This window comes from Cnephaeus nilssonii (genome assembly GCF_951640355.1).
Source record: "Cnephaeus nilssonii genome assembly, chromosome: 20".
NCBI classification, from domain to species: Eukaryota; Metazoa; Chordata; class Mammalia; order Chiroptera; family Vespertilionidae; genus Cnephaeus; species Cnephaeus nilssonii.
In genome coordinates, this window is record NC_137091.1 from 38,629,788 (window position 1) to 38,655,144 (window position 25,357).

Sequence of the window (25,357 nt, forward strand, 5' to 3'; positions counted from 1 at the left end):
TGCCTGCGCGGACCTTAGTGGGCATATCTACACTGCAGTTTGGTGTGTTGTCCCTTGAATTGATGCATGTCATCTGATCTCACGGTGATGTGTTTATCTGTGTCGTGTGTGCCTTTGCCCACATAGAGGTTGTGTGTGGCTTTTGTGGGTTTAAGGTGAGGCTCAGTGGGCCGCCGGCGCTTACATGTGTATCTCAGTTGTATATCTTACAGAAGTTTTGTGTCCGTTCGGTTCCAGGCGACAGGTGGTGCAGGGTTAGATACTGTGAAACGGGCGCTTATATTTAGCTCAAAACACACCGGCTTAGCTACCACCGACCTGTGTGTTTGAGCTTGTCAGTACAGACGCTAAACAGCCAGATATACTGAAGAGCAATTTAAAGGATTTGGGGTAGAGACCCGAGAACTTCTGGAGGGCTTTCCCCGAGGGGAAGGCTCTATGGTCACATGCAGAGCACCCATTCCACATAGGACACAGCCATAGCGGGAGACGGCAGCGAAGCTATAATCGTGGAAGGAGGCGCCCTGAGATTTACTTTCAAGGGGAGAGGGTGCGATTTTCTTTACTTTTCTCACGCTGTTAGTCTAGCCTCTATTATCACATCTTCAGGACTCACTGAAGTCAACTAGTATCTTCCAGATCAAGAATAACTTATCTAGCCCAGCCATAGGGACTCAGTGGGTGAGCATCTACCTATGAACCAGGAAGTCACGGTTGGATTCCCGCTCAGGGCACGGCCCGGGTTGCCCCCTCGATCCCCAGTGTGGGGCATGCAGGAGGCAACGATTAATGATTCTCTCTCATCTTTGATGTTTCTTTCTCTCCCTCTCCCTTCCTCTCTGAAATCAATAAAAGCATATTTTTTTAAAAAGAAAGAATAACTTATTTACTTAATCACTATTTTATATACCTCCCTCCACAGTGAAATTTGCGAGGCTATCCGCTGAAGAATAACCAATCTGGTTAGCTTTTCCTAAAGCGACCCAACTGTACGAGCTTTAGTGAGATAAGACAATAATTGCGATTGGTGGACAGATTGTTTTGAAACCGCCCTAACGGTAAGGGGCGGGTCCCTCGTGAATTCGTCGCTTTCCGGTTTCTTAAAGGCAATAGTGAAAGAGAGAGGGGGGTGTCTGTTGACCCTCCACTTCATTGGTTCTAGTGAATTTACCCGCTTGGACTCCTCTAGGGGCGGGAGATTTAGACCAATCAGGATATGTGTTACAGAGACCCTAGTTTGATGCTGGGGCTGCGCAGGAAAGGCTGTGGGGCGCGCTCATTCTGAGATCTCACCGCTGATTGGCCTAAATTCTTACTCCCTTTCCCTCATTCGACCCTACGGGAATGAGTGCAGGGCCGCCACCCAATCGCCGCGCGCTCCGCCTCCCGTCTCTTCCCGCCCTCCACTGGGGTCGCTGAATCGACGTAGGCCAACGCTTCCTCCCCGGCAGCTCCTGCGCTCTTTCATTGACCAGCTTTTGAAAGGCACTTTCTGATTGGCCGAGTCTCGGGCCCGCGCCCGTTGCTCCCAGGCAGTGGCCAATTGGCACCCGTGTTGCACAGCATGGAACCAGGGAGGAGGGGGAGGTGGCGGCGGCCATTTTGAGTTGCTGCCGCCATTGGAGTGAGCCCCCCCCTTTCCCCCTCGCCTCCTGACAGTAAAGGTTTAAGGGGGACAGAGCCCTGGGAGGCCGGGCCGGGCTCGGGGGCCACCCCGGGGGCCCGGGCCATGGATGTGCGCCGTCTGAAGGTGAACGAACTTCGGGAGGAGCTGCAGCGCCGCGGCCTGGACACTCGGGGCCTCAAGGCCGAGCTTGCTGAGCGGCTGCAGGCGGCGCTGGAGGCCGAGGAGCCCGAAGAGGAGCCGGAGCTCGAGGCCGAGGAGGAACCGGGGATACCTGGGCACAATAACGAGGAGGTCGAGACCGAGGGGGGCTCCCAGCTGGAAGGGACCTCGCAGCCACCGCCGCCGGGGCTGCAGCCGCATCCGGAACCTGGCGGCTACTCGGGGCCGGACGGACATTGTGAGAGTGCGCGGGGCGGGGGGCCGGGGAGTCTAGAGTCCGGGCCGAGGAAGGGCTGTGGGATCCCGCTGCCCGCCGCCGAAAAGGATCTGGGGACCGGGGCCTCGGGACAACCGAAGGGTGGGTCCTGGCAGTCGGTGCTGGAGAGAGACTGGGAGTGGGGGGCGCTCAGTTTCGGAGATGAGGAAAGTCGGGGGGTGATGGCGGTGGTGGAGGACTCCGGAGCCTAGGGCTCGGAGACCCGAAGCCGTGGTTTTCTTGGGAAGGGAGTCGGAAGAACAAGAGGTTGTCTCTTGGGGACCAGGAGGGTCTTGGAAATGGTGGTCCTACGGTGTGGAGCTTTGGGGGCTGTGCTAGCCCAGCTTGTGGGGTTGGACCCCGGGAGCCGTGTTTTCAGGGCTGGGAGTGTCCTGAGGATGGAGGATCCTGGAGTTTGCTGCTGGACGGGGTAACGGGAAGTCTCGTTTCCTAGGAGGGGCTGGTGAGATGGGGGGGGGGGGGTGATGTCTGGCCGGGGAGAATCTGAAGGACCGGGTGCTCCGGCATTTAGCTGGTGAGCATTTGGGGGATGTGGGAGACCCCCATGTGACTGGACTGTGGGGGACCCCCATCTGTCTGAGTGAGGGTGGCCTGGGGGGGACTGTGAGATCCAGAGCTGAAGGCTAACCTTGAGGCAGGGGCATTTGGTGTTGGGAAACCTGGAGACCTGGTTGACTTCTAGAGGAGGCATGGGGAGTCCTGGTGTCCAGAAGCTGGCCAGGCAGGAGAGGATGCTTCCTTGCACTCGGGACCTAAAGGCCTAGAGCTGACAAGGCTCTGAGGCCCGACCCCTCAGTGGCCAGCGCTGAATGGTCTTGGATTAACTGAATGGAAAACAAGGTGGTTGGGGTGGGGCAGGTAACAAGGAGGAGTTTGAAGTCGTAGGCGTGTCTGGGGGACAGGATCCTTGTGTCCAGCACAGGAGTGTGTAGCTGATCTAGTAAATCTGGGGAAGGGGAGTGTGTGTACGATGTGGAAGGAGGGAAAAACGGGGGGTGTTGGGTGCTTAGGGTGCAGAGGAGGGAGTGTTTCTGGGGCTGAGTGTCTCCCAAAGAGGTCTTGGCCCCCCAAAGTGGGTATTTGTGTGCCTGGGGATTGAGGGCTTGTGTGTGGCTGAAGAGGCAGCAGGGAACCTCTGCAGCACTGGAAGGTATGAGTGGGAATGAGGGATAGGACAGACCTGCGATTGTCTGAAGAGAGAGGGAACCTTGGGGTGCGAGGGAGTAAATCTGGGGTTAGGAAAGGGTGGCTTTCTAGCAGGACTGGGGAACAGGGATCAGAGAGGTTAAGGAGTAAGTAGAAAGGAGTCTGGCATCCAGGGTTTGTGGTTATTTCTTTGAAAAGAGGGCACCCTGGGCCTTGGGGCTAAGAGAGTGAGAAGAATAAGGAGGTCAGGGGAGAGAAAAGATTGGGGGTTAGTATTGGGTACCTACTTGTTCATGAGAGGTGGGATCTCCTGGAGCGGGGCAACTTGAGTGTAGATTTGGGGTGGAAGGTGGCCTGGGGGTTGTCCAGGACCCCAGTGCTGGGAAGAAGACTCTCCATTGAAGACTCTGTGAAGAAAGGAGTGAGTGGCCCAGCATGCAGGTCTGGGGGGGGAGAGCCCCTGGCAGGAATGCTGGGAAGAAGGGCCAGGGGCCAGAGGTGTCTCAGGAAAGTGAATTAGGTGCTTCAGAGAGTACAGACTAGATTCAGGACAGGCTTTGTTTCCGGTACGGCTCCATGACTTGAACAAGGTACTTCACCTCCGTGAGTCCTGGTTTCTGTGTGTGTAAGATAGGGATAATAATAGTGCCCCCTGGGTAGCTAGGAATGAGATCACATGTTTAAGGAGCTTAGCCCTGGGCCTGCCTGTTACTAGGAGCTGGATGTTTTAGAGAGGGGAGAAGGACCCCAGAATCACAGCGCCTCTCAGCAAGGCTGCCTCTGTGGGCTCAGGAGAGATTCCCTGGGAGAGATGTGAGGCTTTGTGGGAAGAGCACTATGCTTGGAGTCTGAGAGAAACAGAATGGTTTGAAGGGGCATCCAGTATTCCAGTTAAGGAGATACACTCTTTCTCTCTCCCCTGTCCCCTATAACAAAACCCTTTGAGCCCTCTTCATGCCTCCCTCCAAGCGTTCTTCAGTTCTGGTAAACAGACCTGTTACAAGCCATGCTATCTGTGACTTCCCTCCCTGTGAGCTGCACCTGGTTTGTGCCCAGATGTGTTTGTCCTCTGAGAAAGGATCCAGGCAGTTAGCAAATGGCAGAATAGTCTCTCCTTCGCCGTGGTTGTGCCTCACAGGTCCCGGCACAGTCACGCATAGGGCCCTAGAGGCACCTAGCCGAGCTTGCCCCTGGGGTGGAGAGCCTGCTTGCTGCTCATCCAAGGTTTCCAAACTTCTTTCTGGGCTTGACTGCAAGGTTCTTGAGGGAATTTCAGGCTTGGTACTCTGGTTTTAGTCTCACCTGTGAGCTTTCACATGTGTTACCCCAGTGGTCGGCAAACTCATTAGTCAACAGAGCCAAATAACAGTACAACGGTTGAAATTTCTTTTGAGAGCCAAATTTTTTAAACTTAAACTTCTAGCGCCACTTCTTCAAAATAGACTCGCCCAGGCCGTGGTATTTTGTGGAAGAGCCACACTCAAGGGGCCAAAGAGCCGCATGTGGCTCGCGAGCCGCAGTTGGCCAACCACGGTGTTACCCCAATCCCAGGAATGTTTTCTCCATCCTCATCACTTATCTTTACTTGTCTAAATCCCAGTCTTAGTTCCTGGTACTTCTTTGTAGCCCTTAACACAGTCATAATTACTTTTTGTGTGTGTATTTGTTTAATGTGGGTATGTCTTAAACTGGAGGCTTCAGTGGAGCAAGTTTATTCTCCTCTGTATCCCAGGGTCTGGTGTGTAGTATGCACTCCATGAATAGTTAATATTGTTATTCTTACCACCCTTCAGCTAAGCTGCTGGACCCACAAGACACCTTTCCAGAACTCTTCCTACCTAACTCCAAATATTTCAGGACATGATTCCTGTTTTCTTAACAATTCCTTTCCTTTCTCCCCATTTCCCCTTCAGCTGAGAAGGTTACCCCTTATCTTTGCAGCTATTGGCAGGATGGAGGACAGTCTTTAGGAGGTTAGTTGTGCAGGTGGGAATATTAAGTTGGGCTGAGAACTGATTTGTGCTCTAAACAATCTTTTTTTATTTTAGTTTTTAAATTTACCTTTATTATTGAAAGTATTACAATGTCCCCTTTTCTCCCCCCCATTGACCTCCCTCCTCTCCACTCTCTTCCCCTCCCCAGGCCTTCATCACACTATTGCCTGAGTCCATGAGTTTTGCATATAAGTTCTTTGGTTAATCTCCCCCCACACACACACCAAATCATCAGTCTGTTGTATGCTTCCACGTCTCTGGATCTATTTTGTTTGTCAGTTTGTTTTGTTCATTAGATTCCACATATAAATGAGATCATGTGATACTTGTCTTTCTCTGGCTGGCTTATTTCACTTGGCGTAGTACTTTCCAGGTCCCTCCGTGTTGTCTCAAAGAGTAAGAGATCCTTCTTTTTGCAGCTGCACAGTATTCCATGGTGTAAATGTACCATCTTTTTTATCTACTCACCTACTGATGGGCACTTAGGCTGTTTCCAGATCTTAGCTATTGTAAATTGTGCTGCTATGAACATAGGGGTGCATATATTCATCTGATTAGTGTTTCGGGATTCTTAGGATATTTTCCTAAAAGTGGGATCACTGGGTCAAATGGCAGTTCCATTTTTACTTTTTTGAGGAAATTCCACACTCTAACATAGTGATTGTCTGCATTCCCACCATCAGTGTATTAGGGTTCCTTTTCTCCACAACCTCACCAGCACTTGTTTGTTGATTTGTTAATGGTAGCCATTCTGACAGGTTTGAAGTGATACCTCATTGTCATTTTAACTTGCATCTGATGATCAGTGACGTTGAACATGTTTTCATATGTCTCTTGGCCATTTGTCCTCTTTGGAGAACTGTCTATTTAGGTCCTGTGCCTGTGCTCTAAACCTAAAGGTTGTTCCCTGAAGGTAGCTCCCTAAGCACTATAACTTGTCACAGAACAGCTAGGCCTATGGTTTTTTCTTTTAAAAAAAATAATTCTTTATTGTTGAAAGTATTACGTATGTCCCCCTTTTTCCCCATTGGCCCCTCCAGCCTGCCTTGACCCCTCTCCCTGCCCCAGTAGGCCTTGGGTTTTTCAGCTGTGCTCTCCAGGGTACTTACTTGTGTCTATTGAGTTGCCTTCCACCCTGGAGTAGAGTCTTATAGGGCAAGGGCAAGTTGGGCCCCTTCTGATCCTCCTGTCTCCTTGCTTCAACCAGAGCAGTTCTGCTTGCATGGTTTTCTATATTGGGATTCTGTAGAACCTCGTCACAGATTGATGTTCAACCTTTTGTGGGGCAAGAGAGCATGTCCTCAGGCAGCTGGGACTGCTGACTGCCCGGATAGGTTTCCATCGGAAGGTGCGGACTGACTGTCCCTAAGGTAGCATAAAAAAGCCACCTCTAGTCCCAAGAAGAACCCTTCTAAATGTCTGTTTTTTGTTTTAAGATGTCATGGACAATATTACCAGGCAGAACCAATTCTATGAGACTCAGGTCATCAAACAAGAGAACGAGTCAGGCTATGAGAGAAGACCACTGGAAATGGAGCAGCAGCAGGCCTATCGCCCAGGTAGGAAAGTACACATGGTGCATCTCTTTTGAGGGAAATGGAATCTACAGGGTAGGGGGAAAGTGGGTTTACAATTTTTTGTATGGAAAATACAATAATTAATAAATAATATAAGGATAAACTCTGTACTTTGCATGCTCACAATGTAAACTTACTTTTGCCGTACCCTGTCTACGTGGCCCTTACCCTCTACATAGATCCCATCTTTCCAGAGAGACTGCATCTTCCATTTGGGCTTTGTCACTCCGGGAGGATTCTTTTAAAAGAAAGAACATAGTCCTGTTTCCAGGTGTTAGAAGAGGGGAGTCTTCATGGTTATGTTTTTAGATGTTAGTGTCAGCACCTTGGAAAATTTAGACCTGGAAGCAGATAATTAGGTCTTATTTAGAATCTTCGAATATGGAAGCCAGAAAGGACCTTCTGAATCTAGTCAGGTATTTCCCATGCTCTGAAGAGTATTGTTCCAAGAGATGTCACTAGAGACTTCTCAGAAAGGGTTTCTTGGCCAAACATAACTGGAAATACGCATATATTTTATCACCTCTGGGAGAGTCACTGTGCTCATTAGAGCATTAAAAGCTCTGCGAAGTCCTGGATTGAAAAAATTTCTGTCATGTGGTTTAAGCCCAGGATTTCCTAAACATGTAAATATATCTTTGCAGAACAAAGATTTTCATTATGCCAGTTTGGGAAACACATGTAATCCAGTTCTCTCCCTGTTTTATACATTGGGGATGTGGCTTGTCTAATGGTAGAGCTTGGGTTAGAACCCAGGAAACTGGCTCCTGGGACACTGCATTTGTGTTCTGTTTGGAAAACTGGGTCCCACTCTTGAGTAATGACAGATCCTGGACTGACTCCTAGTCTTGTGCTCCTTTCACTGTTTTGTGGCCCCAGTGCCATAGTGAATCTAGTTGATTCTATGTAATTCCATTCTGGTTCATCCACAAAGTAAAATCCCCAGAAATTTCTTGTGGGTGGGTCAGGATTTTAATAATTGTAGGTTAAACTGCAGATTTATGTCAGGCTCTGTGAGACTTGTGGTATCATTTGACCCAAGGAGAGTATTTTTTGTATTATTATCGACAGACATTTATCAGGGCCTCCTGTGAGCTCAGTGTTGTGCTGGGAACCAGGGAGGCCTTCTTCAGATGGGTGAACACCATCCCTGTCCTGGAGAACTTCTCTGAGAAATTTGGTCTGCATGCCAAAACTAGGGCATGATCCAAAGTGGTCTTGGGTTGCGTGCTGAGACAAGTAGATGTAAGTGATCTACAGCATCAGGTATAGATGCTGTGGAAAGAAGTAAGGTTAGGTTGAATCCAGGGTTTGCTCTTGATTAGGCACTGATTCTTGGAGTCTGCCTAAGATTGGGACATTCCTGTTGTCCATAGCACGTTATCCCATCCTGACTTTTTACTCAGGAAGATTCACTGAGGCCATCACACCTAAGGGCTGGCTTAACACATTGCGGACCAGTAGTTTTATTGCTAGCTTTACCCAGTAGCCAGATAAGTTTCTATTGAACCAGTACAAAAAATGTTTTACATAAATGTTGAAGGCATGCTTTAAAATTAAATACCCATTGCATTTTCAAGTTATTTATTACATATTCTTACAAGCTAATATCTTTTTAAAGTATGATACTTTGTAAAACACTATGTAATATGAAGCGAGAATTCTCGTAATCTGACTGCAGTGTGTTAAGTGAAGACTCTTCTGGAGTGATTAAAGCCAGTGGAGTTAGCTGCAGGATGACAATACGCTGTTGAATGGACCTTCCCCCCCTCCCTTGTAAGATGGAAGCAGCTTTATAAGAACAGATGGAGCAATTCTTTGGGAGGAGAAATTGAATGGACTTGTGAAATCTCAGGTTAAAGGGATCTTAGAAGTCCTCTAGGGATCCCTCCCACTGGGTGCAGGCCAAGGTGGTTGCCAACTGTCATAGGCCCTTTGGCAGATTAGCCAAAGGCAACCATGCCAGCTTTAGGTAGGTCTTTAGAGAGCTTATTCTTATTTGGTGCTGAAGTCCCCTCTACTTCCCCATGAAGCCTAAGAGTTATCTGGCAACTGTCATCTCATCAACTGCCAGTGCTGATGTGCCTGGCAGCCATCCCCGGCCTCCCTTTGTCCTAACCCTATTCTTCAGTATAGCCTTCTGGCTCCCTTAGCAGGCTTCCATTGAACCCAGCAAGCTGCCTGTGCCTACCCCTTTATCAATGCAGTCAGGATCTTGCCAGCATCTCCTAAGGTAAAGGGGACCAGAAAACTGATAACTGAGGAATTTCTGAGTGTCTTGACCATCTGGAATTGTCCTGACAGTGGAAGGGAAGACAGAGATGAAGCAAGAACCACCCACCAGCTTCCTCCCGCCTGAAGCATCTCAATTCAAGCCAGACAGACAACAATTCCAGAGTCGCAAGAGGCCTTATGAAGACAACCGGGGAAGGGGGTACTTCGAGCACCGAGAGGATAGGAGGTGAGAGTGTGATGCAGTAGTCATCCTTGTTCCAGTAGGTTTCTATGTCTGTAGTCCAGTGCCTGCTACGGCCTTTGTACTAACCAAGAGGAGCAGGCAGAGCAGGGTTCTCGCTGCTCTTGCACTCGCCCCCCAGTTCTTTCTGCACTCACTATCAAATTCAACTTCCCAAAACTTTTGGTCCTTCCTGTTACTACAGGGTCAAATCCAAACATCTTAGCCTTTCATGAGTAAGATAACAGCCTACCTTTTCAGTCCTTTGCCCCATTGCCCTGCAGTCCTGCATAGTGTCCTATTCATAATGGCTGCTCAGTATCCCTTGATTGGGAGGAAAAAAAAAAGATCTATTTCCTCGCCCTTCTCTCAAACACATTCACTTCATCCATTTACTCATTCATTCATTGTCAGTGCTCATAGTGCTTTCACCCCGGGGTTGGACACTGGGGAAAGAGATTATTTGGACAGTGGCTTTGTCTTCCTGTTGTTGCCAATGAAGGGACTCAGACAGACATAAGCACAAGTGAGCCACAGTAGTCAGGGTGAGTGTGAGTGTTAGAAGTTCACAGGAGGGCAGGGCCTCTCTGTCCTGATCATTTGCTTTTTCCCTTTTCTGATAAGCCCTCCCCCTCCGTTCACCCTAAGTCCAGTCCTATTTCTTCCTACCCTCCTTCAGCTCCTGTATGAAGCCTTTTCTAATCACAGAAAGTAGGAATGACCATTCCTCTATTCATCTGGACTAGTCATGTGACACATTTTGTTTCCTACCTGGGGGAGTCCATCTTCTTCTTTTAAACAATTTTTTTTTTCCAGAAAGGAAGGGAGAAGGGGAGAGAGAAACATCAATGATGAGAGAGAATTATTGATTGGCTGCCTCCTGCACACCCCCTATTGGGGATTGAGCCCGTAACCTGGGCATGTGCCCTTGACTGGAATCAAACCCAGGACTCTTCACTCTTCAGCCTGACACTGTATCTACTGAACCATCTTCTAAGTACCTGAGACTCTCTTTAAAACAGGGCCTGGGTCTCATAGGCTATGACTAAAATTAGGACATGGAACTCCTGAATTTCTTCCATTGCCCCACAGAGCAGAGGAGGAGTGCTTGCTCTGGTCCAGGCTGGCAGGGAAAGCATAATAGAGTGGACTCACCGTGGGATGAGCTCCTTCTTTGATCAGGCTCTGTACTAGCCCTGGACTGGCAGGTCTGGAATGCACTCCACCTGAGGAAAGCCTGCTGCTGAGGGAGTGCCAGTAGCCAGATGGGCATGGGGTGCGTGATTTGGGCATACAGTGCACCAGGTCATCCAGACTGTCCCAGGCAGGACCCTGGGCATTAGACTCACCCTTCTACCACTTCCCCTACTTGTTAGAAACCAGCAGTATTTTAATATAGTCCCCTTTCGTGTTTTGCTAGGAAGATGAATGTTGTTCATAATTTAGGACATTTTTGAAAGACAAAGACAAAGTATGGGTCATTTCATATCCTTTCAGATGTGAAGTTTTAGGAAGCCTGATATGTGAATACATTGTAATTACTGAGGTTTATCCAAGCCTTTGCACATTTCCCTTCCTGTCCAGTACCCTTTGGGCTACCACAGCCTCTCTTCAATAGCAGTTCAGTGTGGAGGCATGCAGAGGTTATGGGTCAGAATCTTGGGTTGTGAGAGAAGAGTCTTCTTTGAAAAAGTTTTCTAAATGACTCTTGATGGCCCTCTTTAGCAGAGCATGCCCTCTCTGATCCCTGTCCCCACCCTAGGAGTTAACAATCATTGCTCTTATTGCAAGGATGTAGGATTAATAGAGGGTTGGGGTTTTTTGTTTGTTTGTTTTTCGCTAACCTCTCTGGGAACAAATTGAAATGCAGGAAGGCCACTTGTACATTCCAGCAGAACCTTCATTTCTCTTCCTCTGCGCTCATTCAACTGTTCTCATGTGACTTAACCCCTATTTCTGACACAGGGGTCGGTCTCCTCAGCCTCCTGCTGAAGAGGATGAAGATGATTTTGATGACACCCTTGTTGCCATCGACACATGTGAGTCCTTGTGTGCCTATCCGATTCTGCCTTCCAGGTACTATTTGGAAACTGCCTTGACCTTCACAGAATCTCTGCCCAGCACCATCCAGAGCCAGTGTAAGTCCAGATAGGGTGCTGGTTTGGAGACAAGATCTGCTCCCGGCTCAAACTGTGGAATCCTGAGCAAGTCATTCTACTTCTCTGAGCTTCTCTTCATGGAGGAGTAATCCTACTCTAATACCTCAAAGGACTTCCAATGACACTGCAGAGGAAGGATGTGAGAGCAGTTTGGAAACCCCTGAACACCCTGTACACAGTGCAGGTTATAATCTAATCAGGAAGGGAACCTGAGTGCTTCTAGGGAAACTTAACTCTTTGGCAACCAGTTTCCATTAGCTGCTCACGTTCCTGGTGAAACCAATGCCACTTTGTCCTCTGAGGCATTAACCTGGCCGGCCCTGCTCTTTGTCCTCCAGTTCAGTTTTCTTCCACTGGATAAGTAGCTTTCCCCTTGATTACGTATCTAAACACTTAGAGGAATGAATATAGAGATCCTGTCCTTCTTCAGACCTCCTAAGACAGAATCAAAATGGTAGAGACTGTGAATCTGAATTTTTAAATGCACCCAGGTCTAAAAACACTGGACTTTTCAACAGCAAAAAGTAAATAATTAATTCATGTATTTTGTCGCATAGCTCATATTTATAGATCAATGGCTACATGCTTTCAGAAGATAAAGCCATTTCACAGTTCCTTCTATCACAAGACCTCAAAAACAGTATATCCATAGTAAAGCTAATCATTTTTTTAAATATATTTTATTCATTTTTTACAGAGAGGAAGAGAGAGGGATAGAGAGTTAGAAACATCGATGATAGAGAAACATCGATCAGCTGCCTCTTGCACACCCCCTACTGGGGATGTGCCCGCAACCAAGGTACATGCCCTTGACCGGAATCGAACCTGGGACCCTTGAGTCCGCAGGCTGACGCTCTATCCACTGAGCCAAACCAGTTTCGGCTAATCATTTTTTTAAAGTACTGGGTGGCAGTGGTCCATGAAGCAGCATCTGATCAAATGCCGTATGTGCAGATCATGGCATTTAGCCTTTAGAGAAAAGAGAGAGCAGTTGGATGGGGTCAGGAAAGATACTTAGAGGCATGGCTGGCTCCTTTAGTGGGAAGAGTCCGAGCTACAGCAGGCTAGTCCTAGGCCTACAAGAGGAGGTGGGAGCCTATGTGCCTTGTCATGTGTGAGTCAGGGTCAGATATTTGTGCAGCTGTTGGAGGTGGGAGTCTGACTTCCTTACTGATAGTGTTAGCGCAGGGAGATGGTTGAAGTGAATGGCAGTGGGGATTGGTCTTTTTTATCATTATAAAAGCCTTTGAAATTGGCAAGGATATGGACCCTAGCCCTAACAAGTGTACATCTTTGTAAAAGACATTTGTGTGCAATTTCCAAAGGTGCCTCCCAATGACTATCTTTGGACCCCATCCAGGTGAAGGGCCCCAGTTTCTATGTGAAGTGGCTGCTTTGATCCTGTGCAGGCCAGTTTGCAATAGTTTGTACCCTTTCTACTGAAAGAGAGATTGGCTAGGCGATGTGGCTGGTTTCTCATGAGCTTGTCCCCACAATGTGTCAGCTTGTGTACTCCTCGTTAACATTCTGAAGGAACTTAATTTTTGCCTGTGCATGTCTCTCTGGGACCTTTAAAACATCAACCAAACTCCAGGCTTTTTCCTCCACAGATAACTGTGACCTCCACTTCAAGGTGGCCCGAGACCGGAGTAGTGGCTACCCGCTTACAATTGAGGGTTTTGCATACCTGTGGTCAGGAGCCCGTGCCAGCTATGGGGTCAGAAGGGGCCGTGTGTGCTTTGAGATGAAGGTGAGTGGAAACAACAGAGGGGATAGGGGCAGAAAGTAGGTTCATCCTTTGGAATAGCCTGCCATCAGCCGCCTTGGCCAGACCGCAATTTTAAGAGGTTTGTGTCCATGCTAAAAAAGTACAGTGAACTTAAGAGAACTATACCATTGCTAAACACTGTATCAGCAGGCCTACCATATATTTCTTCATTAATCAGATTTTTCCTTGGTGGGATTTGACCCAGATATTATACAGCCAACCACCCTAGAGGTGACATGTTTGTAGAATTGAGAAAAGGAGTAGTTTGGAAGAAAACTGAGCTAGAAAGAATGAACTCAAGCAGCACCAGTTAGAGGGAGGCTCGAGGGAGAGCAGAGCAAAGAAAGGTTTTGCCATCAGGCTTGAGATGGCACAGAACAGTATAGGGGAAAAAGCAAATTTTTTTTGTTTTTAATGTGCCTGCAATTTTTTTAAAATATATTTTATTGATTTTTTACAGGGAGGAAGGGAGAGGGATAGAGAGTTAGAAACATCGATGAGAGAAACATCGATCAGCTGCCTCCCCACTGGGTGTGTGCCCGCAACCAAGGTACATGCCCTTGACTGGAATTGAACCTGGGACCCTTGAGTCCGCAGGCCGATGCTCTATCCACTGAGCCAAACCGGTTAGGGCAGGAAGAGCAAAATTTGTGCTCACATCCTCCCTGTGCCCTTTGTATACTCCAGAGATAACTTGTATTAACAATTTTTTGTTGGTTTTGTTTCCTTTTTTGTTTGGTTAATTCTTACCCAAGGTTATTTTCCCATTGATTTTTAGAGAGAGTGGGAGGGAAGGGGAGAGACAGAAACATCGATTTAAGGGTGACACATCGATTGGTTGCCTCCTGCATGCACCCCAACTGGGACCACGGATTGAGCCTGCAACTGAGTTATGTGCCTTTGACCTGAATTGAACCCACGACTCTTCTGTCTACAGCTGATGCTCTATCTACTGAGCCAAACTGGCTAGGGCAACAATTTCTTGTGTATCTGCCTTTCTGTATCAAAACATTTATGATAGTTAATATTTATGGAACACTGCATGCATAAGATATGGTGCAAAGCTCTACACAGATATCTCCGTTCATTCTCACAGTGCTATCATGAAATAGGAACCATTATCTCCATTTTTTTAGAGGTAGAAGCTGAGACCTAGGGTTATTGCTTTTCATTGACTCTTAGACACTGTTGATTGTAAGTTACCCGTTTTGTGTGCTGTTCATAGAGCAACACAGCCAATGAAATGGACAAAGTTCCCTCTTATCCCATCAATTTTAAATATAGTTTTACGGATTTCAGAGAGAAAGAGAAAGAGAGAGAGAAACATCAGTGGTGAGAAAGAATCATTGAATTTATTGGTTGCCTCCTACACGCCCCCTGCTGGGGATCGCGCACGCAACCCAGGCATGTGTCCTGACCAGGAAAGAACCTGTGACCTCCTGGTTATAGGTTAACGCTCAACCACTGAGCCACACCATCCTATCTTTTTTTTTTTTAATTGATTTCAGAGAGGTAGAGAGAGAGAGAGAGAGAAATATCAATGAGAGAGAATCATTGATCGGCTGCCTCCTGCATCCCCCCTACTGGGGATGGAGCCCACAACCTGGGCATGTGCCCTTGACCAGAATCAAACCTGGGACCCTTCAGTCTGCAGTCTGATGCTCTCTCCACTGAGCCAAACCAGCTAGGGCCAATGGTGTTTTTTTAACTGCTGCATCATATTCTCATAATCTGTGGTATGCCGTATTCATTGGATGTGCCATAATGTGACCAGTGCCTTGTGGATTTTTTTTTCTGTTTATTTGTTTGTTTCTGGTAATATAAACAGTGCCACACTAAATTGCTGGGTCGTACAGCCTTGTGCATTTGCAATTTTAAATGGAGACTGCCAAATTGTCCTCCAAAGACATTGAACCAATTTACCCTTCTACTCCAAATATTATGAGTACTTGTTTCCCTGCAGCAAGTGTTAGAACTAAAAATAACTGGTTTTTGAGTCCTGACCGGTATGACTCAGTTGGTCAGGCCAGTTCGATTCCTGGTCAGGGCACATGCCCAAGTTTCAGGCTCAATCCCTGGTAGGGGGTGTGGCAGAGGCAGCCTATCGATGGTTCGTGCTCACATCGATGTTTCTCTTTCTTCCTCTTTAAAAATCAATAAAGTATCTAAGTAAATAGAAATAACTATTTTGAAAAACCTATCTCTGTGGTCCTGCACTTCCCTGAGCCCTTCAGAGGACCTGGCTTCAGAGCAGCTTAGACGCCTTTTCCCCCAACAACAAAAGTCATCCCTGTTTTTTTTTGCTTTGTTTTTTATAATATGTTTTTATTGATTTCAGAGAGTAAGGGAGGAGAAAGAGAGAGACATCAGTGATGAGAAAGAATCACTGATTGGCTGCCTCCTGCATACCCCCCACTGGAGACTGAGCCTGCAACCCAGGCATATGCCCTGACCAGGAATCGAACCCTGACCTCCAGGTTCATGGTTTGATGCTCAACCACTGAGCCACACTGGCCGGGCAAGTCATCATTGTTTTCAATGCGTTATGTACTTTCTTCCTATATTGCCTCATAAACCACCTGCCTCCAGAGAATGAATCAGTCTGAGCCCTCTTGTTCTCTGTCCCCAGATCAATGAGGAAATCTCCGTGAAGCACCTTCCATCCACAGAGCCTGACCCACATGTTGTCCGTATCGGCTGGTCCCTTGACTCCTGCAGCACCCAGCTAGGTAAGGGGAGGGCAGCCAAGCAGTCCAGAGAAGAGCAGTTGCCTCTATCCCTGGATTCTTGTGCTTCCTAAAAATCTCTTCCCAGTGTTGAAATCAACAGAACTATCCTGGGGTGGAACAGACATAAGGATTACATATATGCCATTGCCTGTGTGGGCAAACTCTTAAGATCCAACCGGACGGACCACAGTTATATAACAACTTTTCTATGAAAAATTTATCCGTCTTTTACGAGAGGGTTCAAAGTTCTCTTTAAAAAAGATCAGTTTTCTCCTGTCCTCAAACCTTGTTGGAAATAAAATAAGTTTCTCAAGCCCCGTGAAGTTCTGTCTAGGGTTTTCTGTCCAGAGCCTAACTCAGAGTAAAAGAGGAAACAAAGAACAGTGGAACCCTGCAGGGCTGGTTAGCAGAGGCAGGGGCTACCCTGTGAGAGGTTTTGAATTTTCCTAGGACCCCAGGCCTTGGACTGTCTGCCCCCAAGTAACTGATTTCAGTAACCAATGCCGAGACCTTCTGCCTTGGTCATAATCATCTGATTACAAAAATAATATATGCTCCTTGTGAAAATTTAGGCCATACAAATAGTGGAAAAATAAAAAACCTCCTAAACCTAAGAGATATAATTGTTCTGACTGTTCACTTAAGACTGATTCTTGAAAGTGAAAATGTTAGGTCAAAAGGAGTGTACAGTTTTTGTTCTGATATATATTAATGTTTTTTGCATGTCATCTCATTTTATTTTTGTCTAAGTTTTAATGTGTAAGTGGTGGGTTGTTGATACAGATGAAGATTCAAAGCTTAGAATGGTCAAGCAGCTGGTTCATAGAAGAACTGAGCTTGTTGGCTCCTGCTTTTCTGGCAGGATGCTCCTTGGGTTCCTGGCCAAGGATCTCTGTATAATCCAGGTGTCATCCAGGGCTTTTGGGATCTCAGTCAGAATGCTTTAGCCTCCAGTTCTGTAGCCTAAGGAAATCCAGTGTCTTTCCAAGGAGTTAGACTTCATGGCTTCCAGAAGCAAAACCCAGCCTCTTGGCTTTTTGCTGCCCAAATCCCCTGGCACAAAAAATTGATGCCATGAGTAGATTTACTGGATATTGAGTGTCACAGGGAAGGTAGCATCTCAGTACACGGCCTTCCTCTATCCCAGCTCCTTTCTTCCCCTCCCTTTCTTTCTAGATTCTCCCTTTCTGTGCAGAACAATTCAGTTCTGCTCCTGTTCGCAGACTTTAAACCCATCAAGCCCTCAGGAGTTCTGCATATGCAATGAAGGGCTTCCTATCAATGGAATCTTCCTCACCTTCCCTCTCCCCCCTCCCCCGCCCCAAAAAAAGCATCTGATGAGTTAACTAGTAAAGAAAGTTGTTCGTTTGTTTTTTCTTAAAAGTGTGTGACTGCCCTGTTGGTATGGCTCAGTGGTTCTAGGAGGTCACGGTTCCATTCTAGGTCAGGGTACATTGCCCGGCTTGCAGGCTCGATCCCTGGTGTGCAGGAGGCAGCCGATCAGGATTCTCTCTCATCATTGATGTTTCTCTCTCTCTCTCTCTCTCTCTCTCTCTCTCTCTCTCTCTCCCTCCCTCCCTCCCTCCCTCCCTCCCTCCCTCCCTCCCTCCCCCCCCCCTTATTCTCTGAAATCAATAAAAATATTTTTTCTTTTTTAAAGTGTGTGACAACCATAAAGGCTGTTGTGACCATCGCAGGTTTAACCTGCCTTTGCCTATTTCTTTCATCAGGCGAAGAGCCTTTCTCCTATGGCTATGGAGGCACTGGGAAGAAGTCCACCAATAGCCGATTTGAAAACTACGGAGACAAGTTTGCAGAGAATGATGTGATTGGCTGCTTTGCGGTGAGTGCCGGCAGCCTGTGGGAGTTGGCAGAACCAAATGTTGGTCCTATTAGGCGGACCTGCAGACTTTTTTTCCCCCCCAGAATACCTCTGTCCATTGTCTGCACCATGTCCAAGCCACTCTCGCCATACCTCTTTGTCTCTCTTTGACAGACTGGAATGTTTGCTGTCATTTTGTGCATAAATCTACCATTCTACCTGCCAGATCTTTTGTGCAAACCTATAAGATGGCACCTTGAAGAGGTTTGGGGTTGTTGATTTGCACACCCTTCCTCCATTCCTAGATACCAGAATGACGTTTTCTAAACCCAGGAATTTCTTGCTTTTCTTTGCTGCCAAATAGACTGTCTGCTCTCAAAGATAGTGGTGGTGCCAATTGCCCACTTTGGCATCATCTCATCCCTAAACTTCTCTCTTCTTTCACCTCACATTGGTTGAGGCAGGCTTCCTACAGTGCACTGCCTCAGAGGAGAACAGGAGTGGATATAAAACAGAACAAGGTAGAGGGTGCCTGAGCTGCTGCCAAACTTCAGTCTCCAAGAGCAGTGACCCACACAGTGCTGTAGACTCTGGCTGTCAGCTCTGGGACCAGACTCCCTAACCCCAGCCCCTGCTCTTCCACTCACAGCCATGGGCAACTTACCCTCCCTGTATTTCACTCTACTATAAATGAGAATCTTTGCACCTACCTCAGAATTTCATGTGGGATCATTAAATTAATCTTTCAGAAGCACTGACAATAATGCCTGGCACACGGTGTGTTCTCAGTAAATCCTACTTAGTACTGTTATCTTTAGGATTTATAGATATTTGTAAAATGTGCCACGAGAACCTGACAAGGGGTGGCTGCCCAGGTGGATGCTTCCTCTTAGTCTTGTTTTCTCCCTCCCTCAGATTTGTACACATGTACTCCTTTTTTTGTTGTTTTTCTTTTTTTTTTCCTCCCTCTTACTTTGAAATAATTTTAAACTTAAAGGAAAGCCCTAAGTACTCTCATAGAGTCTTGTCCCGATTCTAACATTTGTTTTACCATTTTCTCAAATACATGATTTTGTCTGACCTATTTGAGAATGTGTTGCCTATATCATGTCTTTATTTCTAGATACTTCAGCATGCATTTAACCACAGTAGCTATTAAATTTAACATTGATGTAATGCTATTATCTACTCCTCAGTTCACATTTAAATTTTGTCAGTTGTCTTGACAATATTCTTTGGAACAATTTTGTTTCTGGTTCAGGATCTAATCCAGGATCACTTAGTGCATTCTCATGTCAGGTCTTTTTAGTCTGAAACAGTTTCTCAGTCTTCCTTTATCTTTTATAACCTCATTGTATTTTTAATAAAACCATGTTTTCTTAAACAAAAATTATGTATTTTTAATAAAACCATGTTTTCTTAAACAAAAATTAGCCATGTTTATACTCTATTCTAAACCTGGAATTTTTTTCCATTTAACAGTAAATCTTGGCTATTTCTCCCTGTCTACACAGATAATATAGATGTAACTGAGTTAAAGACATTTTTGAATAGTTAATTCACATGGTTTGCTAAAACACCAAGAAATAGAAAAAGGTACACAATGTAAGTCTTCTTCAGATCTTCATCTAAAGCAGCTTAGTTTATACATGTTCTACATCTTTTTTTTTTCTTAAATGTATATCCTAGAGATCTTTTTATATCACTTCCTAGAGGACTTCTTTGTTCTTTGTATAATCTGTAGTCATTATGTAGATCAGTCCTCTGTTATTGGACATTAGATTAGTTTCTTGCCTAGTCTGTATAGTATTCTGATGCAAGTGTCAGTTCTGTTGGTGGATCTGAAAGTTATTTGCTGGAGTGGTTGATGCTGCAGTGACAGCTTATCTTTTTCCCACTTACCACAGTATTTTCAGATCTTTTTGTATTCCCACACATGGTCTCCTGTGTGGCCCACTTCCCCATTGGAGCACTTTTAGCAGTGCTGGAGTGAGCAGTTTGCATATCTATATGTTTTTGTGGGAATATAGTTGTGTTTATTTCTAAAAGCATAACTTCTGGATCAAAGATATATTTTTACATTTTTATATCTACCACCAAGAGTGCACTCCAAAGAGGTTGCAGCTGTTTAACCTGTCACCATCTGTGACAATGTTCCCTAGACTGTCCCATCTGAGTGTGAGGTTCTGTCAGTGTGTGGCAATATGGAACTCCAGGCCTTGACTCTTGCTTCAACTACATCATCTCTACTTCTGTTTTTAAGATTCCATGTGCAATTTCCTCTGTTCAAAGGATGCCATGAATTTTTAAAAGGCTCAGGGTGAGAAGTTGGAGGAGGTGTAAAAATCCATGACCTGAAGGAACCTGGGGGGAGGACACTTGTGTCAGATCTCGAGTTCTCAACATTCATAAAATAAAAAGGACATAATGGCCTTCCAGGTAGAGAGAACAGTATAGTCCATTTCAAACAATAGGTGGGGCCTTGGGGGTGACAATAAGGAGATGTGACAGATGAGGCTATAAAAATGGCACACTGAATAATGCCATGCCTAAAGACTTAGGGTCATTGGGACTCGGACTGGTACCAGGACTTTTATTTTTGTTTTAATTTTTTAAAAAACAAAACACACACACACACACAATTTTATTTGACAGAGACCCCCAAATGCAAAATTTGGCAAGGGCTAGACAGTTAATAGCTAGCAGAGACAAGACTTAAGTAGATGTTTAAGAGTTAAACTTGACAAAGAACACATGGGTTTGAATCCCAAGTACACCAATAACTCATGTGACCTTGATATAATCATTACCTCTAGCCTCAGTTTCCTCATCTGTATAATGGGAACAGTGATGCTGCCTCTATCATAGGCAATGCATATGTATATAGCATAGTGTCTGACACATAGCAACCACTCATTAGCTTCTACTCTTTTTATACTACCCCATTTTCCTTAAAATGAAAATTAGTAAAATTGATCTTTTGACCTAATTCTGTCACTACTAAAGTTGTGGAGATAATTCTTCCCCAACATCGTTCGCAGGTTGTTATAAAGAATTAAGTGAGATTAAGAAGGCAAAAATGCTCTGTGCCCAAATATGAGTTGTTTCATATATGTATTAAAAATTGTGGCACTAGGACTTTTAGCAAGAGTAACGGGACTACACTTACCTCTTGAACAGAAGGCCCTGTTATTAGTAGGTTTGTCACGTGGTTTGTGTGTAATATAAGTTCTGTAATAAAGCTGGTGGCCATAAGGAAGGTTAATCCCAATGATATTTATTTTCATGTTAGAACAGAGGTGACCTGGGCCATTTATGCTCAGGTGAGAAGACATGGCAGGGACCATCTACAGGGATTGGTGCAGGATTTAGTCTGGCAAATGTTTACATGTCTGCCTTGCATGGTCTTGAGCTGTGTAGGCACTTTGAGGTGACAGATAGGAAGGACTGTATAGAGCTGTGCCCTGTGAGCATGGAGGAGGGTGGTGTGAAAACTGCTTGGGAGAAAGGGCTTTCACTTCGTTAAAGGGCAGGTCGCGAGAAAAGAATACCACATCTTGTACTTTAAATCAGGAACCTGAACTTTACTTTGCTTCACTCTGCTGTCTAATTCCAGGTTTTGAGCTTAATTGTAAACCTGTATCCTGTACCCAAAGTGATCTTTCTGAAACAGTTTTGAAAACCAGGCCACTTCTATATTTGAAACAGGTCAGGGGCTCTGCTCTGCCATCAGCATGAAGCTCTAACTCCTAAGGTGACAGAGAGACCCTCACGTGCCAAGGGCAGGAGCCATGTCTCCTTCTCACACTTCAGCCCAGCCTAGTGCCTAGCATCTTGGAGTGAGAACCCCTATTCATTATGTGCTCACTATGGAATAAACACACTAACCCACTTATTCCTCAGAACAACCCTGTGCACTATAGTATCTTACCATGGCCTTCCCTTTTTGATAGTAAATGGTAGAACTGAAATAGCCTGCCTTCTAAAACAGGATCTTAACCACTAAACTTCAGCTGCTCGATAGGGACTCAATGAATAGTTACTGAATATATTTGGTCACTGCCTGGCTCTCCAGCTATACTGATATCACTTCCCCCTCATCCTTTATGCTTCAGCCAGTCTGACCCTGTGTTCTCTTACTGCCATATTTGTACACAAACAACACTTCTCTTTATGCCTCTCTGCTCCTTCCTCAAACTTGGCTCATTTCATTTTGTTTAGGACTTGGTTTACAGGTCCCTACCTTTCAGAGAATCTTGCTCCTCTGTAGGCACTCTTACTCAATTAAGATAGTGTCCTTATCTGGTTCCCCACTAGGCCCTGACCTTTGTTAGGCCCAGATCACCATAGACATACGCACCAGGAAGAGCAGGAACTTGGAGAACATGTGTCAAACCAACAGTGAATTCATTTGTGGAGCTGGACTTGACGGCCGTGGCTTTCTTTCCTTCTGTTTTCTTTACAGCCTGCTCTTGAGTTGAGGATGGACAGGATTGCCTATTCCTTCATCTTCGTCTCAGGCTAGGCACAAGGCTTAAATAATTGGGCCTTCCTAAGATTATATGCTTCATAGCCACCAGCCTTTGGGTCTTAAAAAGAGGGTTTGGGGGCACATTTTCTGAGCGGTTCCCTGGTGCTGCCCATTGTATCTGTATGTTGAGAAGTGGGGTTACAGCTAAATTAGGGAAGCTGGCTGTATTCTCTCTGCATCTGCTCTCTCCAACTTGTGGTTCCCAGTGCCTTCAGCTGAGCATTGGCTTAATGTGGGAATCCCTTGTCACGTCCCGCGTGTTTCAGGGTTCCCGTTCAGGTCCGGTTTCTGGAGAAGGCCGCAATCAAAATGAAAAGAAGCTAGAAAAGAATCAATTTGGGTAAATGGGGCCAGGCGGGAGCCCACCTCTAGTGGGAGGACTGCTCCCTGCTCTGGCCTTTGCCATCCCTTTTATTGGGGTTCTGAATTACATCCACATCCTTTAGGCAGGAAATTACAACAAAAGACAATCAGCAAAAAATTTACATATGATTAACAGGTGAGAGTTTCTTTAACTACCAATGTCTCAACTAAACAATGAGTGACTAGCTCTGACCATTCAGAGCGATTAAGGTTGACCAAAGCATTCCGGTTTTCCTTTTCATATTTAAGGTCCAATGTCTCAACTAAACTATGAGTGAATGGCTCTGACCATTGAGAGCTATTAAGGTTGACCAGCCTTCCGGATTCCCTTTTCACATTTAACTACAAAGTGTCAATGATCGGTTTCCGGCAGCTTAAGGTTCTCTTCCTTTGGCTTTTTCTTCTAGGACTTTGAATGTGGAAATGACGTGGAACTCTCCTTCACCAAGAATGGGAAGTGGATGGGCATTGCTTTCCGAATTCAGAAGGAAGCTTTGGGGGGCCAGGCCCTCTATCCTCATGTCCTGGTGAAGAATTGTGCTGTGGAGTTCAACTTCGGGCAGAGGGCAGAGCCCTACTGTTCTGTCCTTCCTGGCTTTACATTCATCCAGCACCTTCCCCTGAGTGAGCGGATCCGGGGCACTGTCGGACCAAAGACCAAGGCAGAGTGTGAGGTGAGTGGGCCTGGAAGACTAAATTAATGGCTGTCTCTCCTGGGCCACCTTACTGCTAAGGCAGAGGGGAGACATGGCAGCTGGGTGTGGTGAAAGCAAACCACCTCCCTGCATGCGTAATCTTCCTCCTAACTCCTCAGGGCTGGACCAAGTTTAAAGCTGCTGTGAGAGTGACATGAGGGCTGTGGGTATGGTTTAGGCCAAAGAGAGAGGGGATATGTATGATAAGAGACTTAAATCTTGGAAAGGTTCCAGAGGGAAATTGCCACACTGCTCCTTGGGTGAGGTCAGAATCTTAGAACAGGAGAAGAGGATATGAAGCACGTCCTGGTGAGTGTGTTCTTCAAGGAGGTTGTGCAGCTTCTCACACTCACTCGAAGCTGTCTAAGACCAAAAATGACAACTGGCCTTGGGGATGGTTTGGCTGCAGAAGCTGTACTGGTGATATTTGTTCTCAAACTTTTTTTCTGATACATAAGTGACTTTATGTTTATTCTAGAAAATTAAAGTTTCTCATTCCACCAGTCATAAATAAGTTTACTTCCAAAGTTTTAGATTTTGTGTATGTGTGTGTGTGTGTATTATTGATTTTTTACAGAGAGGAAGGGAGAGGGATAGAGAGTTAGAAACATCAATGAGAGAGAAACATCAATCAGCTGCCTCCTGCATACCCCCTACTGGGGATGTGCCTGCAACCAAGGTACATGCCCATGACCAGAATCGAACCTGGGACCCTTCAGTCCGCAGGCCGACTCTGATCCAAACCGGTAAGGGCCAAAGTTTTAAATTCTATCCTGTTCTTTTTGCCATGCTAAGTGTTTGTTTCATACACCGACACATTTATAATTGAGATCTTATGGTATAAGCATTTTGATATTCGACCCTTTTCACTTAATATTATTTTGTAAATACCTATGTTTACCATTTCCCTCTTATTGGGCATTAGGTTGCGACTAGTTTCTGCAAATTTTAAATGCACTGATTGGATACGATGTTTGTCCTTGTACATACCTTTTGCCCCATCTCAAACTCCAGGAAGGTTGTACCACTTTCTGTGCCCACTCTGTGTACCATTCCCAGTGCACAGCCTTCCCTGTCAGAGGCCACTGAATTCTGCTAAACAAAAATTTAAATGCTCATAATAGCTCTTGGTTTTGTATTCGTCCCATACCAGGCCTAAGATGATTTGATGAGCCTCATCTCTTTGAATCCCAACAACACTGAGGTAGAAGCTATTGCTTTCATTTCTTAGAGATGACCATGAAATTTAGAGTCACCCTCATGGTCTCCAGCGAATCAGGGTGGTGCCTGCTGCTGCTTCAGTACCTCTCCATCATGTTCTTACAGATTCTGATGATGGTGGGCCTTCCCGCTGCTGGTAAGACCACATGGGCCATCAAACATGCAGCCTCCAACCCCTCCAAGAAGTACAACATACTGGGTACCAATGCCATCATGGATAAGATGCGGGTAAGGGCAGCCCCTGGTCTCTCCTTAGCCACCTCCCTCATCCTACCCCCCTGTGCTGTCCTACAACCAGGACCATACACCCCTCACCACCCCCTACCCACAGGTGATGGGCCTACGTCGGCAGCGGAACTATGCCGGCCGCTGGGACGTCCTGATCCAGCAGGCCACCCAGTGCCTCAACCGCCTCATCCAGATTGCTGCCCGCAAGAAACGCAACTATATCCTAGACCAGGTACTTACTGGTGACCATCATGCTTCTAGAGAGGGAAGAAGCCTATTGGGTGCCTGGATATTACCCTCTTGTCCTTTTATTTTTCACCATAATGCTCATGGACTGCAGTGCTAGTAAGCGGGTCAGCCATACATGGCAGCACAGTCCCAGGCTCTTAGTACAGCTCTCTGAGCCCTGTATGTGGGTGGGGTATGGGGCCATGATCCAGGCCTCACTCATGTTCTTAGCAGTCCAAGAGAACATTATCAGGTAAGAGCCATTGAGTGAAATGAAAAGAGCGTGGGTTTCTGAGCGGGATAGACCTGCCCTTAAATCCCAACTCTTCTACTAGCTGAGTGTCTGCAGACAGCTGGCTTCATATTTCAAATCTCAAA

The 25,357-nt window shown here is 46.1% G+C and overlaps 1 protein-coding gene and 1 long non-coding RNA gene across 4 annotated transcripts in view; both read left to right on the forward strand.

Moving 5' to 3' along the window:
• The first annotated feature begins 1,587 nt into the window (after positions 1-1,587).
• The window catches only part of HNRNPUL1 (heterogeneous nuclear ribonucleoprotein U like 1), a 39,341-nt gene continuing 15,571 nt past the window's right edge, over positions 1,588-25,357 (forward strand). Inside the window, exons 1-10 of one of the 3 annotated variants that reach the window (XM_079800445.1) lie at positions 1,588-2,144; positions 6,640-6,762; positions 9,085-9,241; positions 11,201-11,274; positions 13,005-13,144; positions 15,792-15,891; positions 17,622-17,734; positions 23,015-23,281; positions 24,629-24,751; positions 24,855-24,983. In XM_079800445.1, coding sequence (XP_079656571.1) covers positions 1,730-2,144; positions 6,640-6,762; positions 9,085-9,241; positions 11,201-11,274; positions 13,005-13,144; positions 15,792-15,891; positions 17,622-17,734; positions 23,015-23,281; positions 24,629-24,751; positions 24,855-24,983 — 1,641 coding nt within the window. In that variant the 5' untranslated portion in view covers positions 1,588-1,729. The remainder of the gene's footprint in view (positions 2,145-6,639; positions 6,763-9,084; positions 9,242-11,200; positions 11,275-13,004; positions 13,145-15,791; positions 15,892-17,621; positions 17,735-23,014; positions 23,282-24,628; positions 24,752-24,854; positions 24,984-25,357) is intronic. The other 2 variants (XM_079800446.1, XM_079800447.1) reach the window with 2 other exon arrangements.
• Positions 17,821-20,312, forward strand: LOC307116454. The gene is made up of 2 exons (XR_013815212.1): positions 17,821-19,107; positions 19,148-20,312. It is a non-coding gene; the product is annotated as an uncharacterized lncRNA (long non-coding RNA).